A 23,749-nucleotide genomic window follows, 5' to 3' on the forward strand; every position below is an offset into this window, starting at 1 on the left:
GATGTTGTTACATCGCTACGTGATAAACTATGCCTAACCGCCAAGGAGCACTTCAGCCTGGTACTGGAGCACGTGAAAAGCCTGAAACGGAACAAATTAACCCTTCTGGATCCGCAGGAAACCGTTGCGAGGGTAAGTCCAAACCCACAGAAATCACCAGCCCAGCCACCAGCCTAATCCTTTCCGGAGTCCCGTCCCCTCATCATCTCTCTTTCGTTTTTGTTTTCACAGATTGCAGCCCGGCCGGGTGCCCACAAGCTGCGGTGCCTCTTTCGGGTGACCTTCGTGCCCGTGTCGGCCGCCGCCCTGGCCCAGAAGGACCTGAACGCGCTGGACTATCTGTTTCTGCAGTGCTGCAACGATGTGACCCAGGAACGGTTCGCCCCGGAACTGCAACCGGAAGTGGCCCTTCGACTGGCTGCGCTGCACATGCACCAGCACGCGCTCGCAAACAACATTTCCCCCGCTAAGTTGACAGTGAAAACTGTTGAGTGAGTATGAATATGAATTGTAGTTTGTTTGTTTGGTTACTTTTCGAACGATATTCGATTCCAAAATGTCAGATAGGCACGAGGAAATGGAATGGTTTTTCATTTCCTCTATTAGTAACGTGTGCATGGTTACGTGTGATATTTCCGGTGTTAAGGTTAATGCTTATGCGAAAATACTGGGATTAAAAATATTTATTGGTGTTACTCAATATTCGTTTTCGATAAGGGCCGAGTTGTTTCTCAACAAACAATTTAAACAGAAATTGATTGTTTTGGGCATGTAGAATTTGAGGCCATCAGAAAATCATATTAAACCCTAAAACGATAGCATCTTCAATGTAACTGATTACAGTCCGATGATAATAAGTGGACAAGTTAGGGAGAAATCAGTTTATATTTTTGGACTCTTGATTTGCGGCTGAAGTTTCCGAGAATGTCTTAGATATATTAACGAATTAACGAACGATTACTTTCATTCATTTGAACAAATTCATCTTCTTAATACATTTGATAAGGTTCGAACCAGTAAAAGGTGTCGTTCGAATTCTGAAAGCTTGCCGAGAAACAGTAACCGCCGGTAACACTTCAATGAGGACACAAATGGCATTGAGTAATTCTCGCTGAAACGGGGCCACTACTGATACGAGGTCTTCAAATATTGGAACTTTTACACTTAATTGGTTGAAAATGGTTAAAAATAGGAATTCCACTTTCATTACCTCGAAATAGTGGACCCCTCGTTCGCCAAGGGGCCTAACAGTTTCAAAAAAAAGTTGAATTTTCAGCAAACCTTGAGATTTATATCATGTGATATTTCATTTTCATATTTCATTTCAAATTTCATATTTCATCAATTTGCCATGAAACAACTAACAAATGGCCCGGTTCTGTAAAGAAGAAGAACAGGGCTTTTAAATGGAGTAAATTTTTTTTGACAGCTACATATCTTTGATTTGGCCTCCATATTGGATTTTACCAATTTTATTTATTTTCTCAGCCGTTTTCACCATGAGCTCCCAACCGATTTTGATTTTAAAACCACCAACGGAAAGCTGAGAAATAATGCTATAAGAAATATTCATCAAATTAGATGTGCAATGGAATTAACTAAATAAAACAATTAATTTTCTGTAGCAAGATATGCCATTATATGAGAGTTGTAAACCTTGATACTGATAATCAATTGTTTCGTTTATTTAATGCCATTGCACATCTAATTTGATGAATATTTCTTGTAGCCTTTGTTCTCAGCTTTCCAGTGGTGGTCTTAAAATAAAAATCGGTTGGTCGGTCGGTCTTAAAATAAAATGGTGAAAACGGCGATTTTTTGATAAAATCCAATATGGCGGCCAAATCCAAGGCCAAATTACTCCATTTGAAAGCCCTATTCTTCTTCTTGCCTGTTTACCAGGCTGGTAAACGGCTGAATAATGCGTACCGTCGGTGCCTTGTGCACGTGTAGGCATAAAATAGACCCTACAGTGGTTCATTGCCTCTTATTCAGCAACTCCTATTCCTACCTCCTCGTGGTACCAGCCGGGATACGAGCAACCTTGGTGGAGATCGGGTAACCAACCCCGGTGGAAGCCAAGGTCGTATGCTGACAGGAAAGGAGGGCTCTTTCGAGCTTCGTTGGCCCTCCGGCGAAACAGGGGGTTGGTGTAGCAGGCTTTGCAAGCCGTCACCACGAAAAACACTAAAGCACGGAACGAAGAACAAATATATTCTTACTGTAACAATCGGAATAGACCCACGCGACGAAAAAGGACTATGGATTGGAAACTCGGGACGTGGAACTGTCGATCTCTCAACTTCCAAGGGAGCACTCGAGTGGTGCTCTCCGACGTATTGAAGAGCTGCAAGTTCGACGTCGTAGCGCTGCAGGAGGTGTGCTGGAAGAGCTCAACGGTACGTACGTTCAGAGATGGACATACCATCTACCAGAGCTGCGGCAACACACACGAGCTGGGTACAGCTTTCATAGTGATGGGCGAGATTCGGAAACGGGTGATTGGGTGGTGGCCAATCTATCCTCGAATGTGCAGGTTGAGAATCAAGGGCCGATTCTTCAACATAAGCATCATCAACGTGCACAGCCCTCACCTCAGAAGTACCGATGACGACAAGGATGAATTCTACGCGCAGTTGGAGAGTGAATACGACCGCTGCCCAAAACATGATATCAAGATCGTCATCGGGGATTTCAATGCTCAGGTCGGCCAGGAGGAGGAATACAAACCGGTGATTGGAAGGTTCAGTGCACACCAGCGAACCAATGAAATGGGCCTAAAACTTATCGACTGTGCCGCCTCTAAGAATATAGCCCTACGTAGTACCTTTTTCCAGCACAAAATCCATCAGAAGTACACCTGGAGGTTACCAAATCAGACAGAATCACAGATCGACCACGTTTTGATCGACAGTCGGCACTTCTCAGACATTATCGACGTCAGATCCTATCGAAGCGCTAACGTTGACTCGGACCACTACCTAGTGATGGTTAAGATGCGCCCAAGACTCTCCGTTGTGAACAACATTCGGTACCGACGCCAGTCTCGGTTAGATCTCGCGCGGCTGAAGCAGCCAGACGTCGCCGCAAACTACGCGCATTCACTCGAAGCTGCGCTGCCGGAAGAGGACGAGCTGGACGAAGCCCCTCTCGAGGACTGTTGGAACACTATCAAAACAGCCATCAGCAGTGTAGCGGAGAGCTCCATTGGGCATGTGGCCCGGAATCAGCGGAACGATTGGTTTGATGATGAATGTAGGAGGGTGATGGATTAGGAAAACGCTGCGCAGGCGGCCAAGATGCGCAGTGCCGCACGTCAGAACGTGGAAAGACACAAACAGAAGAAGATGCAGCGAAACCAAATCTTTCGGGAGAAAAAGCGCTACCTGGAGGGGCAGGAATATGCAGAGTTGGAGCGGCTGCATCGTTCTCAGGAAACGCGGAAGTTCTACCAGAAACTGAACGGATCCCGCAAAGGCTTTGTGCCGCGAGCCGAAATGTGGCGGGATAAGACTGGCAGTATTCTGACGGACGATCATGAGGTGACGGATAGGTGGAAGCAGCGCTTCGACGAACACCTGAATGGCGCCCAGGCGGAAAACCATGGCGGCAGGGAAAGCGATTTCGACGGTGCAGCAAACGGGGAAGAGGTGCCAGCCCCAACGATAGGCGAAGTTAAGGAGGCCATCATGCAGCTAAAGAACAACAAGTCAGCTGGAAAAGATGGCATCGGAGCGGAGCTTAAAATGGGACCAAAAAAGCTGGCCGTTTGTCTGCACCGACTAATTGTTAGAATTTGGGATACGGAACAGCTACCGGAGGAGTGGAAAGATGGGGTTATCTGCCCGATCTACAAAAAGGGCGACAAGTTGGACTGTGAGAACTATCGAGCGATCACCGTTCCCAATGCCGCTTATAAAGTGCTGTCCCAAATCATTTCCGCCGTCTATCACCAATTGCGAATAGATTTGTGGGAACTTATCAAGCCGGCTTCGTCGAAGGTCGGTCTACAGCGGATCAAATATTTACACTGCGGCAAATCCTCCAATAGGGCCGTGAATACAGAGTTCCCACGCATCATTTATTCGTTGACTTTAAAGCCGCATGAAAATCATGGACGAGAACAGCTTCCCCAGGAAGCTCATCAAACTGATTAAATCTACGATAGATGGTACACAGTGCTGTGTTCGGATTTCGGGTGGATTGTCAAGTTCATTCGAATCACACAGAGGGCTTCGTCAAGGTGATGGTCTTTCATACCTGCTGTTCAACATAGCGCTACAAGGTGTTATGAACCGAGCGGATATCAACACGCGGTGCACGATATTCAACAAAGCTAGTCAATTTGTCTGCTTTGCCGATGACATGGATATTACCGGCAGAACATCTGTGGCGGTGGCTGAACAGTACACCAGACTAAAGCGCGAAGCAGAAAACATTGGGTTAAAGGTAGATACGTCTAAAACAAAGTACATGCTGGCCAGTGGAACCGAGGCCGAACGACACCGCTTGGGCAGTAGTATATTGATCGACGGCGATGAGTTTGAGGTAGTCGATGAATTTGTCTACCTTGGCTCACGGGTAACGGCGCACAATGATACCAGCCGTGAGATTTGGAGGCGTATTATCAGCGGAAGTCGTGCTTACTATGGGCTCCACAAGCAATTGCGGTCGAGCAGACTAAGTCCACGTACAAAGTGCACCCTGTACAAGACGCTTATTAGACCGGTTGTTCTCTACGGGCATGAAACATGGACAATGCTCGAGGAGGACCTGCGAGTGCTCGGAGTTTTCGAACGACGAGTGCTAAGAACGATCTTCGGCGGCGTACAGGAGAACGGAGTATGGAGGCGAAGGATGAACCATGAACTCGCACAGCTCTATGGCGAACCCAGTATTCAGAAGGTGACTAAAGCTGGACGGATACGATGGGCAGGGCATGTTGAAAGAATGCCGGACAACTACCCTGCAAAGATGGTGTTCGCCTCAAATCCGGTAGGAACAAGACGACCAGGAGCGCAGCGTGCAAGATGGTTAGACCAGGTGGAGCGAGATCTGGCGGAGAGTACACGGTGTCCGAGAAATTGGAGAGCGGTAGCCCTCATCCGAGTTACATGGAGAAATTTTGTTCAACAGGCTTTGTCTTAGGACGGCAAGCCACCTAAGTAAGTAAGTAAGTACGCACCATCTATTCATAGATTTCGAGGCCGCCTACGATACTGTCGATCGTGAAGAGTTATGAAAAATTATGGATGAAAACGGTTTTCTCGGGAAGCTGAAAAGAGTGACTAAGACCACGATGAATGGTATTTGGTGCTGTGTGATGATTTCGCGTGCGTTGTCAAGCCCGTTTGAAATACGCAGGCGACACAGCGATGGTATTTTCTGCCTCCTGTTCAACATCGCACTGCAAGGTGTTGTGAAACGTGAGGGTTTCAATATGCGTGGCACGATCTTTAATAAATCTAATCAATTAATCTGTTTCCCTGACGACGTGGACATTGTCGGAAAGATGTTCCGTGCAGTTACTGAACAGTATGCCAAACTGAAACGTGAAACAGTGAAGATCCGATTAGTGGTGGATACGTCTAAAACCAAGTACCTGTTAGCAGGAGGAACCTAGCGTGAACGAGATCGCATAGGTAATAGTGTGGTAGTCGACGAGGACGAGTTCGAGGTGGTGGACGAGTTTGTATACCTCGGGTCGTTGATTACGTCGAATAACAACTGCAGCAGAGAAATACGCAGACCTATTTTTGCAGGAAGTCGTGATAATAATAAGGTAATAAGACCGGAGATCCTGTACGGGCACGAAACGTGGACAATGTTGGACGTGGACTGGCCGTTTTTGAACGTCGCGTGCCTAGGACCATCGTTGGCGATGTATGTAAGAGAAGAATGAACCACTAGCAGCTCTTCGGCGAATCCAGTATCCAGAAAGTTGCTACAGCTGGAAGGGTAGAATACTGGACAACAACCCCGCAGAAATGGTTTTCGCCTCGAAACCGGTGCGCAGCGTACACGATGATTAGACCAAGTGGAGCATAACCTGGAAAGTGTGGGACAGCCAAGAAACTGGAGACGGACAGCCATGGATAGAGTTTGTTGACGGAATATTATTATGCAGGTCAAATCCTGAGGCACATCACACTAGGATAAGTAAGTAAGTTTCATGTCCGTAAAGAGCCACCGGAGGGATTAGTGTTCTGTAAAGAGCGCCAATTTTGTGCAAATTTACAAACTACGGGATTACAGCTGGCTACATAATCCGTAGAAAGCCCGATTTGCGGCTGCAGTTCGTCGTTTCACTTCGCGGCTTACACCGTTGTCGAATGTCATATCGACTTTATATCGTTCCCCATCTAGCTCCACCTCGGCAGTAACATCAATTGGACTCCCATGCTCCCTGTCCGCAACCATGTACTTCCTTTTTGGTGTTGGTAATGGTAATAGTCTCAATCTCGCTGCTTTCCATTAAAAAGGCCTAAAGGCCACTTCCACTGTTCTATGGTTGATTCCGATGATATCGAATGTCCCTTAAGCTGGCAGTACAAAGTAAGCAGAACATTAGCTAAACCATGCAGTTAATTGATGCTCAATCAATGCTAATTAATGCTCCAAACGGCGAATTTAATGCTCTATTGTTTCATAGGAAAAAACATGCACTGCTAGCTTAAGATTAAGCTAGTAGTGCAATGTCGGAAATGGCACTTCCGGTGCTGATAGAGCACCCAAGTATGAAAATAATTTAATGCTCATTTAATGCTCCAGTCAAAACATTGTTTCGGTAACTTTTTTTTTAAATAGATTTATTCATTCAGGTCCGGAGTTTCGGTAACTTTGGTGGGCATTTTCCATGAAAAATTGAAATAAAAAGAAAATACTCTGCTAGCTTAAGATTAAGCCAGCAGTGCAATTTCTTTTTCTTTCAATTTTTCATGGAAAATGCCCACCAAAGTTACCGAAACTTTGTTTTTCCTAGAGCATTAAATGAGCATTAAATTATTTTCTGCACCGGAAGTTCCATTTTCGACATTGCACTGCTAGCTCAATCTTAAGCTAGCAGTGCAATTTCTTTTTCATTTGATTTTTCATGGAAAATGCCCACCAAAAATACCGAAACTATGTTTTTCCTAGAGCATTAAATGAGCATTAAATTATTTTCATACTAGGGAAGCTCTATCTGACTGAAGTTTTTGGAGCGTCTTAGTAGAATACGAAACCTAAAAATGAAAAAGAAGAAAACTTATCCAATTTAATTCTACTATGTGTATTTTATTCACGACAGATACGTATTTCGCCTACGACTTGCAGGCTTCCTCAGTGTCTGTTTTCGAACTCCGAAAAAAGACACTGAAGAAGCCTACAAGTCGTAGGCGAAATACGTATCTGTCGTGAATAAAATACACATAGTAGAATTAAATTGGATAAGTTTTCTTCTTTTTTATTTTTAAGCTCTATCTGCACCGAGAAGCTAGCAGTGCATTTTTTTTCCTATGAAACAATGGAGCATTAAATTCGCCGTTTGGAGCATTAATTAGCATTAATTGAGCATCACTCAACTGCATGGTTCAGCTAATGTTCTGCTAACATTGTACTGACCGCTTAAGGGACATTGATATCGACGTTATCCGCGAAACAGGTTAGTGAATGCATCCCTTTGCTTCAGTCTATCCAACTATATGAAAGCGGCTGAGGTCTCACCCGCTATTCTGAGGCATGATTTGACCATTAGCTAAGTCGTATAAATCAGCCTAACACCTAACTTGTTTCGTCGGAAAAATATGTTCTAGAGTTATTTACCGCAGCTCTTTTCGTTTAGCTGAATCGCACACCCCTTTAAGGTGCTCAAACAGATTATGAGTCTGAAAGTTGAACTTCCGGAATTGGTGCTATTCGATTTTATTCTCCTGCCTATGAGTTAGTTTTAATCGCTTTAATTAAGTTTTACTATGTATTTGGAGGTGTGTTAGGCAAAATGGACTATTTTTGCATTTCGCACAGTATAGAAAGTATGGGATTTGACTCTTCTGATGTTTTGACAAGATTTGGAAGTTATTTGAGTTCATTTTACGGGTGGCAAATAAGTTTTTATATTGTTTAATTAGCTTTCACCACGATTTTAGAGGATAACAGGGCCAAATGGACATCTTCCCAAAGGTGGGACTATCACCTATCGATTCCTTGCATTTGTTACATAGGAATAGGTATCTTGGAAGATTCCAAACTAGCGGTTTTTAATTCAGGACGGTGCGCAATGGGCGATCTTGTAATCCCAATATTACAATACGGAAAGAAATTTGATTCAGATGCCATGAATGAAATCATAAAATCATGAAATGTGAGTTCATGTCAAATCATGACTGAACTGCCATATCAGACAGCACAAAACCATGAATAATAGTTCATGATTTTGCGTTATGTTGTACTGCAAGAAGCTCGTGATATCATGATTTTTATTCATGGTGTATTCTCATAAATGATGAGCTAGAAACCGGGAATCATGAGTCATTTTGCTCGTTTTGGATCAAATTTCTACCCGTGAAGATCGCCCATTATGCACTGTCCTGAATGTCCAGGAACGCTTGAATTGTTGCCTTTGGTGCCAGATTAGCGATTCCATCTGGGCCGGTACCTTCTTGACTTTCAGTCGTCTAGTTACTGCCATTAGTTCATCGTTAGAGGCTTGTAGACCGTTAGCGTTGTCCCTCACTGCTGTGATGTAAGGCTGGCACCCACAGACAGCCTGCCAAATATTGATAAACATAATGTTTTTGAGATCAATGTTCAGCTGGTTAAGCTGCCATGAAAATAATTAAATAATATTTTCGATATACTTCTTTCTTTCTGTTAAGCGCAAATGAGCTGCGGTCATTATAAGATCTACTATCCCGTATGTTATTTCAGTCATTTGAGTTTCGGATATTCGTGATATGGCCATTCGATTACCTACGAATGGCCGTATCACGAATGTCCGAAACTCAACCACATTATGCTTTCCGAATATTCTGCGTAATGTCCATTATACCTACTGTCCATTATACCTAACGTCCGTATACCTAATAGGGTACACCCGTAATCTCGTCGAAATCCCTGCACTAAATTGCGGTATCTGGGAAGAGCGCTTTAAAGTTTCTGCTTCATCTTGTGTTTCTAGGTTACGACTACGACGCCATCCGCTGCATTCACCTTGGTTCGGTTGCTCTTCCTTTTCATTCTTATCCTGTTCTGTCACCTCCTCTTCACCAGGCATTTCCCTCCTCCCATAGAAGGATTCAGGTTGGCAGATCTTTTCAGCTCCTCCAATTCTTTGGCAGTTAGCCTCTTCGTAACTTCGCTAAGTGCGTTTTCGGCAGTCAAAGCTAAAGCTAGAAATGCTTCTGCTCGCATTCTACTGTAGCCATAGCAAATGCTCACCAGAAACTGTTTGATTCGTGTCTGCCCTCGACGAACTACTTAGGGCTCGACAATCTTTGCCTTCATCATCGGAGTGCGTATTCGTGGAATTTATTATCACTACCTACACCAGCTAAGAACTGAATCTGCTATTTTGTTCCTATTTCAACTGGTCGGTGTTAAATCGGACCGGACCAAGTCGCAAAATTTTAAAATTTGAGAATAAGTTTTTCTTAAAATCAGAGTTTTATTACTTGGTTCGATCTGACTAAATACCGACCAACTGAAACTATTAAAATAGATTGATCAAATATACCTAGTCAAGCCCATTATCATAGAGTTCTGAAATTAAAAGCAATTTTCAGCAGTTCATATATAAGATATCAAAAAAGGCGCCAGTCTGTAAAAATCTTTCAACTACACCTTTTGAATTCCAGAGAAATCAAAATCTATATCATTTTTTGCGGTAGACGACGTAACGTAGAACAATCAAAATCCGAACTCCATTCCACCCTTGCCTTACTTTCAGACAAAGATTTCTGTTATCCTTTCCGAGTTGTTTGTTCCGGACAATGATTGTTCAAAAAAAAAGAAAAAGAAGGCTCACCACTCAGCAGCGAGCAAGCAAGCAACGCCGGCAACACCAACCCGGCCCGACGACGACGTTGGTATTTTTAATTACATTTTCCAACACCAGTTTTCCCTTCGCTTGACAGTGACAGTATCACTTGTCGGACAGAAAACTTTACTTTCGGAGTGACTTTCGTGTCTCGCCTGTCTCATCTCTCCGGCAGCAGCAGCAGCAGCAGTCTCGCATAGTCTTTTTTGTTTCCCGTATATTACGTATAAAAGATTAGATTGAAAAACTTCTCCCACTGCCTGAGGCTGGCTGGCTTGCCTGCTTGCTGGGCGCTGCGCTGCCTGGCATAACTTGCACGGTATGTCTTGCAGGCATGCAGGTACAGAGAGAGAGAACGAGATAGTTACACAGTGATGTCTTCAGTTACTTCGCAGTCTTGTTAAAAACTTACAGTGAAAGTGAATAATGAGCTAAGGCTCCGGATGGTAGCGTTTTAAGAAAGAACTACCTGAAAGAAGTTACAGCAGACAGGAACGACCAAACGGCGCGCGGCGACCAGGTGTAAAATAGAGTGTTTGCCAAAAGTGTCGAAGCAGTCGTTAATTAATGCCGTGAAGTAACTACAAAACTTTGCTAAACTAAAAGTTCGCGCTGGGAAGAAAATCGCGTCGGGTCTCAACTCGCAATAAAAATAAACCAAGCTTCTGCACTGTTCCGCGTTGCGATGGAGAACGCGTGGTTTCTAACGAGACTTAAATAAAACCAGTGCCATCCGTCCGGCGAATGTCGATGTAAACTATCTGTTTCCGTCTGCCCACGGGGAAAACAATTTTGCACGTTTCCATGGTACCGATCGTAATCGGAGCAGAATCCAAGAAATTAATCATAATTAAATTATTCCTTTGTGCACGAGTATTCCGCCATTCTGGTTGGCTTAAAACTGTGCATTTCCATACATTTCCAACCAGCATCGTTTGCTGTGGGTTGATTTTGCACTGAGACAGGGTAACACAGCGGCCATCGGACAAACTCCGATGATAGTGGATGATTCAATTCTAGAAATTAGATTTGGAATCATAAGCGGACCAGATTGTCTGCATCCTACAATGGATTGTGGTGCTGCTGGCAGACTTAATAGCTGAAGACAACGTCAAAAGCAAACTAGCCGAAAAGTTTTGTTTTAGTTTTCACTCTTGGCAGCTCTGCTGACTGCATTTAGTCCTGCTAGATTAAATGAATTTCTGAGAAATAAACAAACCTTTCCTTCGGAATTCTAATGCCATAGCTCAGTACCTTCGCTGCACGGTTGAAATTTCTGTTAAAAATGTATCGGTATCTGTGAGTGCGCTCACTAGCGTGCCCAGGTTGGGGCCAGGGCCCGGCGTCGTCGAAACAAATAAATGAAACTGACTTTCTCTTACCTTCGCTTCATACATGCAGTGACTTGCTTCATTTGTTGAACAGAACGTTTCAAGTAAACTTCAGTTGAGATGGTGGCTGTTTCAATTGACGACGGCAGAAAGTCAGGCACGATTTGTCGACATTGACTAGGTTAACGTTAATAAGCGTTAATAATGCATTTTAAGAAATGTTACTGAAATTCATTTCATTTACATTCAAAGTTGCTGGCCTTCTTCTGAATATTTGATAGAAAAGTGCAATTGAAAGTTGAAACCGATTGTCATGATGAAGTGAAACCCGTTTCGCTGACGCTCACTGAAGCAAGTTTGAAACTGAAGCGGTACTGCTTCTGTTGAAACCGAAGCTTCACTGCTACATTATTAAGTGACGCTATGCAATTGAAGGTGACGTTGTCGGGCCCTGGTTGTGGCACACTGGGGTACGTGCCCCACCTTCTCTGTAAAATTTAATGTGAAACAAAATAATTTTGGTGACCAAGAAGTCCGCAGTTTTTAAATTAATCGCCACTATTCTTGCGATGGGTAATTAATTGGGTAAAAATAGTTCCAAATTCCAGTCTAATTTTAATTCTAATTATAAATTAAATTTCAAGTTTAGTTTCAAGCCTAATTTAAGCTCAATTTCCAGTTTCAATTCAATTCTAATTTCATACCCAATATCAACGCCATTTTCAAATCCAATTTAATCAGAATTTCAAGTGCAATTTAAATCCAAATAATATCCGATTTCAATTCCTACTTCAAGCACAATTTCAAGTATAATTTCATATCCATCGCTTCGCTAAGTCTAATTTCAACATTGTGTTTAAGTCAAATTTTAGTGAAACTTCTAGTCTGATTTTAAATGAAATTTCAAGTCCAATTTAAAACCAATCGATTTCCATTTTAAAGTTAAGTGTTGGAGGAAAACTCCAAAAAAAGACGGAAAATTATGTTCCGTTACTTGGAATTTTATCTTGTTTGTCAGTTTCTCATTTTTTAATGATAAAATTTTCATGATAACATTTTCTGTTATTCTTGAGTTATAGCTGAAAAATTCGGTTATATTGAATTTCTCAATTCAAAAATAAACGCAAATGTTTCTTATGAAAATGTTGGTAATTTAACCCGGCTAACCCGGCAAACTTCGTATTGCCACAAATTAAACTGTGCGGTACATCTGTACAACTGTGCTTCGTCACAAACTCGAGTGCTGCAAGTTTCTGAGGGGTTCAACATGATTTATTTTGGCAGCTACGTAACTATGAAACCATGGGTAGTTTAATACACAAATTTTCAATTTTTCCTCACAGTAAAGTAGAAAACAACTCCTTCCATTGCTACGCCAGATAAAATATAGCTGATAGCATTTAAATATTCGCCGTAATTGTATATTATTTCGCCGAGTTTACGGAAAATCTTTTCGCGAAAAATACCATTTCCCGGGAGTGATCCCCTTCTTCTTCCTACGGACTAACTGGTCCGTAGAGTCTAGGTCAGTAGACCTAGACAAACAAATAAACCTAGACAGAGGTGACCGAGAAATCCTCTGCATCATCCACAAGTAACACAGGAAGGAGTTGTTGTTAATGGAAAGGAATTGATCTCGCGCGAGCTCGCGTACTATTCAGGGACGTTGTTGGTTACGTGGAAACGTGGTTGCGAAACAGGTAGTGGAGATCCGATATGAGAAAAAACTATGAGGAATCAGTTTACCGCACCGAAGATCAGTGTTCTCACACACGCGTACTCATTCCAACGAACACGTCGGCATAGGCATTCCTGTAAAACTCCCGCTCTTATTTCTTCATGCACTGCAACGAGTTTTTGCGACTGTGTGTTTAGCTAACAACTACAGTCATCGCTCGTCGCTCGTCGTTGCAGCCCAATCTGCTGATACCAATTACTCACGACACGGTTCGTACTCCCGCCCGTGAGTAGAATCGAGGGCGAAGATGAAGAAGAAGAAGAAGAAGAAAAAGTAATGCAAAATTTATATCCCAGTGTGCCTCGAATTTTTTAACTCGGGATTAAGCTATGCAGGAAGACGATGTGAGGATGCGCGTGCGCGAGTGTGTGGGTAGCAGAATGTCTGCACGAAAGCTGTCCTGAGACAAACGAGTCTGTTTGGCAATTACATCAAAAACCATGACTGCGCGAGGTACCTTTTGGCATCCTTCGATCATAGAACTTGCTTAAAAACACTGACTACTTTATTAGGGAGCTGACTAAAAGATATCAAGCTTTTGATATTTGATAATCATATGATAGAAACAACGCGGATTATTTCTAGGTCCCCGACTTCACGATTAAAATACACGTTTATAAGATTTGAATAAAAGTTCCGGTTTGTAAACGTACCATTGCTAAGTGTGCTCAAATGAATTCAAAGTGGTTTTCTAAAACAACCGCTGTCGGAAAAATGCAACGAGCGAGACACGAAAGCAAACGATGCTAAATTATCATACGAAACGATTCTCAGTATGTAAGCAACGATTGTAAAGCCTGTAATTAAGAAAATTAAGATCAAAAGTACACCTTTTATATAAATAAAATATCGAGGGCGCGTCATCCAGATCCTTGGGGACACTATAAATCCGGAACCGGTTCCCATAAAAAGGCATTTCAGCATCAGTAAAGTATGTCGTGTCGCATATCAAAAAACATCAGCATTCGACAAAATAGCGATTGGTGATCATCTCATGTCTCTCAGAGGCCGTATGACCGGTTCCGGGCCCGGGGAAGGTTTTTTTCTGATTCAAGCACAGAACGGATTTCGGAGGTTCTAGTCCGGGCCATATGGCCTCATAACTGCGGCAAAGTAACTGATATGTCCGCAGTCGATGATATGTTTACAAAAATCATCAGATTTTAAACAAATTTTAAACATTTGGCAACTTTATTTAAAAAAGCCATGTCTCGGTCCCCCAAGGAACTCCGGAATAACTCCGGGACCATATGATATATGGCCATTATCTATAGATATTATGAAAATAGAAAATATTTTCGGCAAAACTCTCAAATTTGGTAAAAAATATTGAGAGATAAAAAATTTATGGCTATTTTATTGAATTATGCAGTGCTAAAAATGATGTAGACCTTGAGGGGTCAATGCAATTGCACACCTAATTTAATGAATGTTTTTTGTAGCATTTTTTCTCAGCTTTCCAATGGTGGTCTTGAAATGAAAATCGGTTGGGGGGCTCATGGCACCAAAGCCAAGATGGCCGCCAAAAAAATTTTTACTCCATTTGAAAGCCCATTTGTTAGTTGTTTCATGATAAATTTATGAAATATCCCATGATATAGATCTCAAGGTTTGCTCAAAATTCAACTTTTTTTGAAACTGTTAGGCCCCTTGGCGAGCGAGAGGTCCAGTATTTCGAGGTTTTAAAGGTGTAATTCTTATTTTTTAACAATTTTCAACCAATTAAGTGAAAAAGTTCCAATATTTGAAGACCTCGTGTCAGTAGTGGCTCCATTTCAGCGAGAATTACTCACATGCGATATTTACGGCGGCTCGAAAACCTCGTGACAAACTTGAATTTAAATTAAAAATCAGGCACAATGAAGCGAGTCACTTGGGGACTATAAGTTGATAAGCATTTCCTCCTATCAACACTAATATGCAGAGATATAGCGTCCTGCACGCTTGGAGGAAAAACGGGACATTATTAGAGAAAAAATCGGTACAAGAAGAAAACGGAAGAGAAAAAGAAGGAAAACGAGACAAAGACAGGAAAAGATGAAGACAGGAAGAGAGTAGAAGAAAAATGCAAGAAAAGAAAAATCGAGGAAATAGGAGAAAATACACGATATAAAAGGAGGAAAGGAAAAGGAAAGAAAACGGGAAGAAGAGAATGAAAAAACGAGAACACATAAAGAGAAAAAACGGAACAGAAAGAAAATGAAACGAATTGAAATTGAAACCAGAAACTAGAGAGAATATAACCGAACAGAAAAACGACGTGACTAAAACGAGGAAAAGCAGAAAAACAATAATAAGAGAACAGAAGATTATGACAGTTCAGAAAATGAAACGAACGAAAGACGGAAGAGTGAAAACGGGACAGCAATGAATTTAAAAAGCGAAAAAAAGCCGACAACCGGTAGCAACAACAAAAAAAGATGTTGAAAAGGAATAGAAAATGACAAAGAATGAGACAAGAAAAAGTAGAAAAGGGCCTGAAAATGAGGCAAAGAGAAAATGAGGAAGAAGAAGAAAGTAAAACGGTACAGAGGAAATTTGGAACTTCAGAAAAGGTTGCGACGGGAAAAGAAGATAAAAAACAGAGAAACAGATACATAGATAGATAGATAGATAGATAGATAGATAGATAGATAGATAGATAGATAGATAGATAGATAGATAGATAGATAGATAGATAGATAGATAGATAGATAGATAGATAGATAGATAGATAGATAGATAGATAGATAGATAGATAGATAGATAGATAGATAGATAGATAGATAGATAGATAGATAGATAGATAGATAGATAGATAGATAGATAGATAGATAGATAGATAGATAGATAGATAGATAGATAGATAGATAGATAGATAGATAGATAGATAGATAGATAGATAGATAGATAGATAGATAGATAGATAGATAGATAGATAGATAGATAGATAGATAGATAGATAGATAGATAGATAGATAGATAGATAGATAGATAGATAGATAGATAGATAGATAGATAGATAGATAGATAGATAGATAGATAGATAGATAGATAGATAGATAGATAGATAGATAGATAGATAGATAGATAGATAGATAGATAGATAGATAGATAGATAGATAGATAGATAGATAGATAGATAGATAGATAGATAGATAGATAGATAGATAGATAGATAGATAGATAGATAGATAGATAGATAGATAGATAGATAGATAGATAGATAGATAGATAGATAGATAGATAGATAGATAGATAGATAGATAGATAGATAGATAGATAGATAGATAGATAGATAGATAGATAGATAGATAGATAGATAGATAGATAGATAGATAGATAGATAGATAGATAGATAGATAGATAGATAGATAGATAGATAGATAGATAGATAGATAGATAGATAGATAGATAGATAGATAGATAGATAGATAGATAGATAGATAGATAGATAGATAGATAGATAGATAGATAGATAGATAGATAGATAGATAGAGAGAGAGAGAGAGAGAGAGAGAGGTAGAGATAGAGAGAGGGAGGGAGAGAAACCATGTGAGAGAAAATATTGCGAGACAAAAGAAAGAAGAAAACGAACAGAAAAACAGGAAAAAATATCAAACGAGATATAAAAGGAGAAACACAGGACAATAAACGGGATAATGAGACAGAAAATGGGATAATGAGAAAATAAAAATAGGAAAAATATACTAAAATAAAAGAGAAAAAGACGGAACACGGGAGACAAAAGAGGAAAACCGGAAAGGAAAAAAGGGAGTCAAAAACAAAAGACAAAAAGACGCAAAAACGGGGAATCAAAAAGAGAAAGACCGACCCAGACGAAGACGAAAAACCGAGAGGAAAGAGATAAAAAGAATTTAAAAATAAGAAAACCGGAAACGAAAAACAATAAAAAAAAGAAAAGAAAATAACGAGTGAAAAGCATGAAGAAAAGAGGACTGAATAAGAAAAATGGGAAGCGCAAACGAAGAAAACTGGAAACAGCAAACATCGGACAGAAAAAACGAGAGAAAAAGAGGAAAAACGGAAGGAAAGTGAGTGCAAAACCCTAGAAAACGACGAAAAAATGAACAAAAAGAAACTGGAACTCGAGGAAAGGCAGGACAGAAAAGAGCTGAAACACACGAGAGATTATGACGCAAAATTTTAAGTTCAAATCAGTCCCAATTCAAATCTATTTTAATGACTAGTGTCAAGTTCAATTGCATGTCCGATTTTAAACTTAATTTTAAGTCCAATTTCATCAAACTGAATAAAAACTAGTCCAATTTCAATTCTAATTTCAAGTGAAATTTAGATCATATTTATGTACAATATAAAGTTCAGTTTCGATCTTAATTTCAAATCCAATGTCAAGTATTCAATACCAATTACAAATATAATTTCAAATCCGATTTCAGTAGAAATGTCCAATTTCTGTTTTAGGTTGTATTTCAAGTTTAATTCCAAGTAAAGCTTACAGTCTAAATTACTACAAATTCAAGTCTATTTTTAAACCGAATTTATGTCCAATTTTCAGTTCAAATTGAAGTCCAAATTGGTCCAAATTCAAGCGTAAATAAATGTTGAATTGCAACTCTAATTTGTATTCCAGTTCCAAGTCTAATTTCTGGTTCAATTTTGGCTTTGATTTTAAAACCAGTTGCACCCGAAAGTTCAAAGTTTTCAACCTATTTGGCCGGTAGTTTTGTGATAAGTAATAATAGATTCACCATCCTACGATAACTCCATTTTCCAAACCAAAACATTCTTCTGAAATGTCGGGTGCCCCACCAATTGTTTATGTCTGGGCACGCTAGTGTCTATGTTACCACTGTCGTATTTACCCTGAACCAAAAGAATCGAAAGTTTGGCTTGCCTCTGCATTGCTCTCTCTCTCTCTCTCGTCTGATGGTGCGGAATATCGCGAAACGACCGCGATCATTTGCAGTACCTCTAACAAACCGTCTCAGTCCTAAGTGGGATAATTAAAGTCTGGAAAATGCAATTAGTGTTGCGTCTGAGAGTATCGTAGCGAGCAAGTTTTTCACCGCGGTCTTTTCGGTTTGCAGATGAGTTTCGCCGATAATGGAGTGAGTTCGGCTTAAGGCGGAAAAGTTTTATGTTCTATTTTTTTGAGTTGTTTGAATAATAGACTAACTTTTGAGTATTTGTGGAGAAACGATGGTTCCATTAGCTTTTTACACGCTGTTTTATGTGCATAGTTTAGAGCCAGGCTATGCATATTATAAGGAGGAGCCCAAAATTTTAATGCAAATTTTAAATTTATTCATTCTTTGGATGAAGATGGTAGATCAAAAATAATCGGCCCCTATATTTTTAACTGAGAAGTAAACATATAATTATTTTATTAGTTCAATAAAATTATTCGATTAATTAGGTAAACGGCGCACGATTTTTTTTTTCGTTTGGTTATGGAACGTCGATAGGAAACAGTCAAAGTTTGGAACGACACGGTTCCATTCTCTGTGTGTGTGTGCAATCATAAAAATTCAATTCCTCATCCCTCAACAACACTGTGTCGTTTCATTTCAGACGAGAGTTTGGACTGGATCGCTTTGTGCCTGCCTCCTTGATTGACGGAATGAAACGCAAGGAGCTTCGACGCCTTCTGGGGCACTTCCTAAAGTTGAATTCTCAGATGACGGGTTCCTCGACCAAGATGCTAACGCAACTACAGGTAGGTTGTCGTCCTGGACAGCGAACGGCGGGCGCGCGAACCGGCGAACCGTTTTGGCGTGTCCTGCCGAGGCCGAAACTTTCCAAATATTGTTAATACTTGTTTGGCACTTTTGGCGAACTGTTTGCGTCGCGCCCGTCCCCATATATTTAATGTAACTTTGTCTTTTGCTTCTCCGCTTGACAGGCGAAAATCCATTATCTGGATATTATTTCCGGGCTGCCGAGCTACGGTGCGAAATGCTTCAGCACGAATCAGCGAGACGGTGTGGAACGGGTCCTGCTAGTTAGTCCTCGCTTCGGCCTTAGCCAGATTGCTGGCGTGCGGAACACGGTGGTAAGTTTTGTATTTGCCAATCTTCGGCACACTTGGGGCAACTTTGATTTAGATTTATTATCCCACGTGTGTCTCCCGGTGCGGTGTGAAAACGGTAGAACGCAAAACTACTTTATTGAACGGCACTTTCCAAATGTTCGACGGCATTGTTGTCTAACGACGCCCGTGTCCTAAGGGAACAATACATCTATAAAAGAGGCAATGATTGAAAATCCATTCCAAATACGCACAGCTATTGCGTTGTAAGTCGCTGTTTGTCGACCATATTTCAGCCAAAGGGCATAATTAAAATCATTTTCGCTCTGATGAAACGTAATACACCTTGCTTGCGAATTTAGCAAACCTACACAAATTCTCATTTTCCGAATACAATTCAACAAATGTAATCGTTTAATTCCCTTGCCCAGGGCCCAAAAGCAAGCAAAACTACAGCTTGCAATCAGCCAACACAAAACGATAATTGAGCCACTTATTATTGACAAGCGAAACGGAAGCCATTTGGGTAGCAAATCCAATTAAGATATGTTTAGCTTGGACTGCTGAAGGCAAAAACAGCACCGAGACTGAGTACCTAATACCGTTCTCAGACGTTCTCCTTGCTGAAACTTTCCAATCGACTTATAGGCAATTAGTACTTGCAAACAATAATTTACCATTTGGACAGTTGTTGTTTGCTAGAGTCTGCGACTCTATAGCGGAAACACAACCTCAAAAATTATTAAAACCAGAATAAAATATAATTTCTATAATTTGTAAAATAAAAATTCAATGTCACGAAGATTTTGCCGCATCCTTCTGACGAGCCATGTTGAATTTGATAAATCCAAACGTATTTGCTTGTGCACGCGGATTAGATTAGGATCAGGTTTTGGATCAAACTATTTCCTTGCAAACTGATAGATTTATTTTACTATTGATTTTCGACAGTGAGATGATAGATCTTGAAACCAATTTTACAACTTGGATTTTTAAATACAAATAAACTTGGAGTTTATTTTTATTTAAAATAAAAATATTTAAAAAGATCCCACGAGTAACGTGAAAATCGAACCCAACTAACACTTGGATAAAAACTCGTTGTAGTTCGACGAAGGCCCCGTTTACTGCATAAGTTGCCCTTCTAAACGGCACTTGGAGGAACATTCTGTTACAAAGAGGTCGTGGTTGAGTCGTGGTACAACTCACCATCAGGGTATCAGCTACAAGGGTGGCTCGGCACAGATTGCTCCTGGTTGCGAGGGTGTTCAGCTCGATTAGTATTAGGCCTGCTTCATATCTTGGTAGCTGGAGCGGGTTGTTCCTCGGCAGACGACGGAGGGCGAATCGAATGAATTTGCGTTGTATTTTCTCTAACCGATCAACGCCCTAGCGATAATAGGGATTCCAGACCGTCAACCAATGTTCCAGCGATGAACGGACAAGCGCGCAGTACAAATTCTGTAAGCAATGTATATCTGTGAAGCTTTTCGCGATTCTCGTAATCAGGACAAGACTGCGGGATGCTTTAGCAACGATGCAGTTCATGTGCTGCTTGTAGGTGAACTGTAAATCAAGGAGCACTCCCAGGTACTTGATGCAGGGCTCTCTTTTACCCATCAAACAACTTTTTTTCCATGTTAGGTGTTTTTATCACTGCGACCATTTGTTTGATCTATTGTGATATATCCCCGTTTTAATATAGCTGTATTGTCAAGATGACGCACCACTATCAGAAGCGATCGTCATTGTTTGACTAATAGCATCAAGCAACTTGGTTTGTTTATTTCGGCTGCAGCTATCTCTCTCTCTCTGCGAAATTATATCCGCACGAAAAAGTTATATTTGACACCACATAAGAACATATAAGTACCAAAGTGGGGGCAATATACGTGCAAAAAATTTCGATAATTCTATCTTGCATTCTATACAACAATTTTTGGAACACGCAACTCAATACTCCTCACCTCAATATACGATTAAGATATGACTAAATATGATCTATTATACTGCTTTATAATTGACAACCATAAGTTGTATATAACGACACGCACAACTACAAAACAACTTATTGTTGCAAGGTATGTACCAACTTAAACTCGAGGTTTACCCCTCTCATTTGATAGCAGTGCTGGGAACGCCTATCGACGTATCGCAGTGTTACCCTTGTCGATGTCAAATAACGGCAGCTGCCATGACTGTCGGCATAGTGTATCGAACTGTCATAGGAGTAAGTCGTGCTCGTCTCCGATGCAGGATTAGCCAGTTTCCCTACGTCGGGTGATTTCACATCAGTAAGCGGATTTTACAATTGTATACTTCGCTTTAACATCTTCTCCTCTGTTGGGTACTCTTACCACTGTGTCCATTATTTTGAACTATTGTGGTATGCTCCGTTTTATTATTTTACTATACACTTCAAGCTTACCTATCACTTATTGAGGAAGTGACAGGCTGGTAGCTGGAGCGAGACATGTGCCAATCAGGGATGACTAGGTTTATGAACCTAGTTACCCTGATCGGCGACGCCAACCAGATCTCCCCTTTTTGAGATACTGCAGTTTGCGTACTATTTGTGCTCCACGATTGCAGAGCAAGTGTTCCGAGGTTAAATATCATCTTGTACGAAATCGAGATTCTGAAGATGATATTTACTCGGACAATGTCCTGTCGCAAGACCGGTAAGCTTGCTGAGATTGAGACTCAGCAACTTTTGAGTAACCCTCATACTCGATGTTTTATATTTTTAGATTGTTTGAGCGATTGTACAGCCATCCTACTGGCCATAACTGTTCGGCTCTCCTTTTGTTTCAGCCCGCCCTCCAGTACACAGACAGAGATCAGGCAGAGTGAATCTCGACCCGTGAGTAGAGAGTTGGAGCCACATCTTCGTTTGTCAACTCACAACGAGTCGGCGTGCTACGGATAGACGAGGATCAGGACTGAACCTCGGTTAGCGCATCGTTCAAGTCTTGTTCCACCCCTACTCTCCTCTCCACCTCATTCGTTTCTTTATTTTTCGGCAGAGAGAGTTTGCACGGTAAGAAATCGTCCACTGCATCAGTGACCGGCTTGATGTAGCAAGGGCAAATTGCTGTGGAGGGCGCCCTGGTACTCCACAGGCTCCGTTGCAGCGAGAGAATTTATAGAACCCCCTCCACCATTCATCCCTCGGCACGGGTCGCGTCACATCTTGAATTAGGGGTTTATCCATTCAAGTTTTTACATAATAGCCATGGATAACAGCTATTAGAACCATCTCCTTTACGGGCGTTGGATCCTCTGCTTTGGTTCCTGGGAGTCAAGAGAACCGTCCTGCAGACGAAGAGTTTACACTTCAGCCTTCGCATGAATGCCCCCGTCTCTGTCCGCATACGACCCTAGTTTCCACCAGTTGTCCGATTTCCACTAAGGAACGTATCCCGGATGGTACCACGAGGAGGTAGAGATAGATCTTAAGATCATCTTGAGAGCAAAGGAAAGCCTGGGTTCTCGTAACGAAAAGTTTATATCGTTGAAGTATAACACGAGGATGAGCGAGCCCAGATGGCTGCCTTGTGAAATACCGGACGTAGCAATAAACTCACTGGATATTGATTTTAATTGCCAAATGGTGAATAGCCAAGTAGGAGTAGGGTGCCGCCAAGTCCCATCCTGTCGCGATTGGCAATCGCACTTTCATGATTTAACATATTAAAAACAGCAGAGAGGTCGGATTAGATTGCATCTGTTTGGAAACGTCTCGACATGGTATCCGTAGCATGAGTAGTAAATGAAAGTAGGTTCGACGTAGCATGAATCCATATTGAGAATTTTCAATGAATTGCTTACAACGGTAGGATACTGTATCCAAAGTTACTTTTTCCCACATCGGATCTCGCACACAAAGCAGCGATACCTCGGTAATTAGCGATGTCATTTTTATCAACTTTCTTATAAACCATCGGATCAATGCCATTTTTATTCCCGTTTTGTCTCTGTACTTCATTGCTGAAGGTAGACCGAATTATCTCATTTGCTCGTTGAAGTATCTCTAGAACGCGTGCGGAACTGTTTTCAGTTTACTATGTATATAACGCTTTATAAACATGGCGGGGAAACGCTAGCAAAGGCTCTACACTGGGTTATTTCGAGGATTTTGGAGGAGGAAAAGCTACCGGAGGAATGGATGGAAGGAGTGGTTTGTCCCATCTACAAAAAGGGTGATCGGCTAGACTGCTGCAACTATCGTGGTATTACGCTGGTAAACGCCGCCTACAAGGTACTCTCCCAGATCCTGTTACGCCGGCTGTCACCGATAGCACAAGGTTTCGTAGGGAATTATCAGGCGGGTTTCATGGGGGCTCGCGCAACTACGGACCAAATGTTTACTATCCGACAGATCTTGCAGAAATGTCGGGAGTACAACGTGCCCACGCATCACATCTTTATCGATTTCAAAGCAGCATACGATACAGTCGATCGAGACAAGCTATGGCAGATAATGCACGAATACGGTTTTCCGGACAAACTGACGCGACTGATCAGAGCTACATTGGATCGAGTGATGTGTTTCGTACGCATCTCTGGGACACTCTCGAGTCCCTTCGAGACGCGACGAGGGTTGAGACAAGATGACGGTCTATCCTGCATGCTGTTCAACATCGCTCTTGAGGGGGTGATCCGACGAGCGG

The 23,749-nt window shown here is 41.4% G+C and overlaps 1 protein-coding gene across 2 annotated transcripts in view; it reads left to right on the forward strand.

Annotated features, from left to right (window-relative positions):
• The window catches only part of LOC128744312 (uncharacterized), a 546,345-nt gene that overhangs the window by 508,182 nt on the left and 14,414 nt on the right, over nt 1-23,749 (forward strand). For both annotated transcript variants that reach the window (XM_053841201.1, XM_053841202.1), the window contains 4 exons: nt 1-132; nt 232-491; nt 18,620-18,764; nt 18,951-19,100. In XM_053841201.1, the coding sequence (XP_053697176.1) occupies nt 1-132; nt 232-491; nt 18,620-18,764; nt 18,951-19,100 (687 nt within the window). The remainder of the gene's footprint in view (nt 133-231; nt 492-18,619; nt 18,765-18,950; nt 19,101-23,749) is intronic.

The sequence above is a fragment of the Sabethes cyaneus genome, chromosome 3 (genome assembly GCF_943734655.1).
Source record: "Sabethes cyaneus chromosome 3, idSabCyanKW18_F2, whole genome shotgun sequence".
Taxonomy (NCBI): domain Eukaryota; kingdom Metazoa; phylum Arthropoda; class Insecta; order Diptera; family Culicidae; genus Sabethes; species Sabethes cyaneus.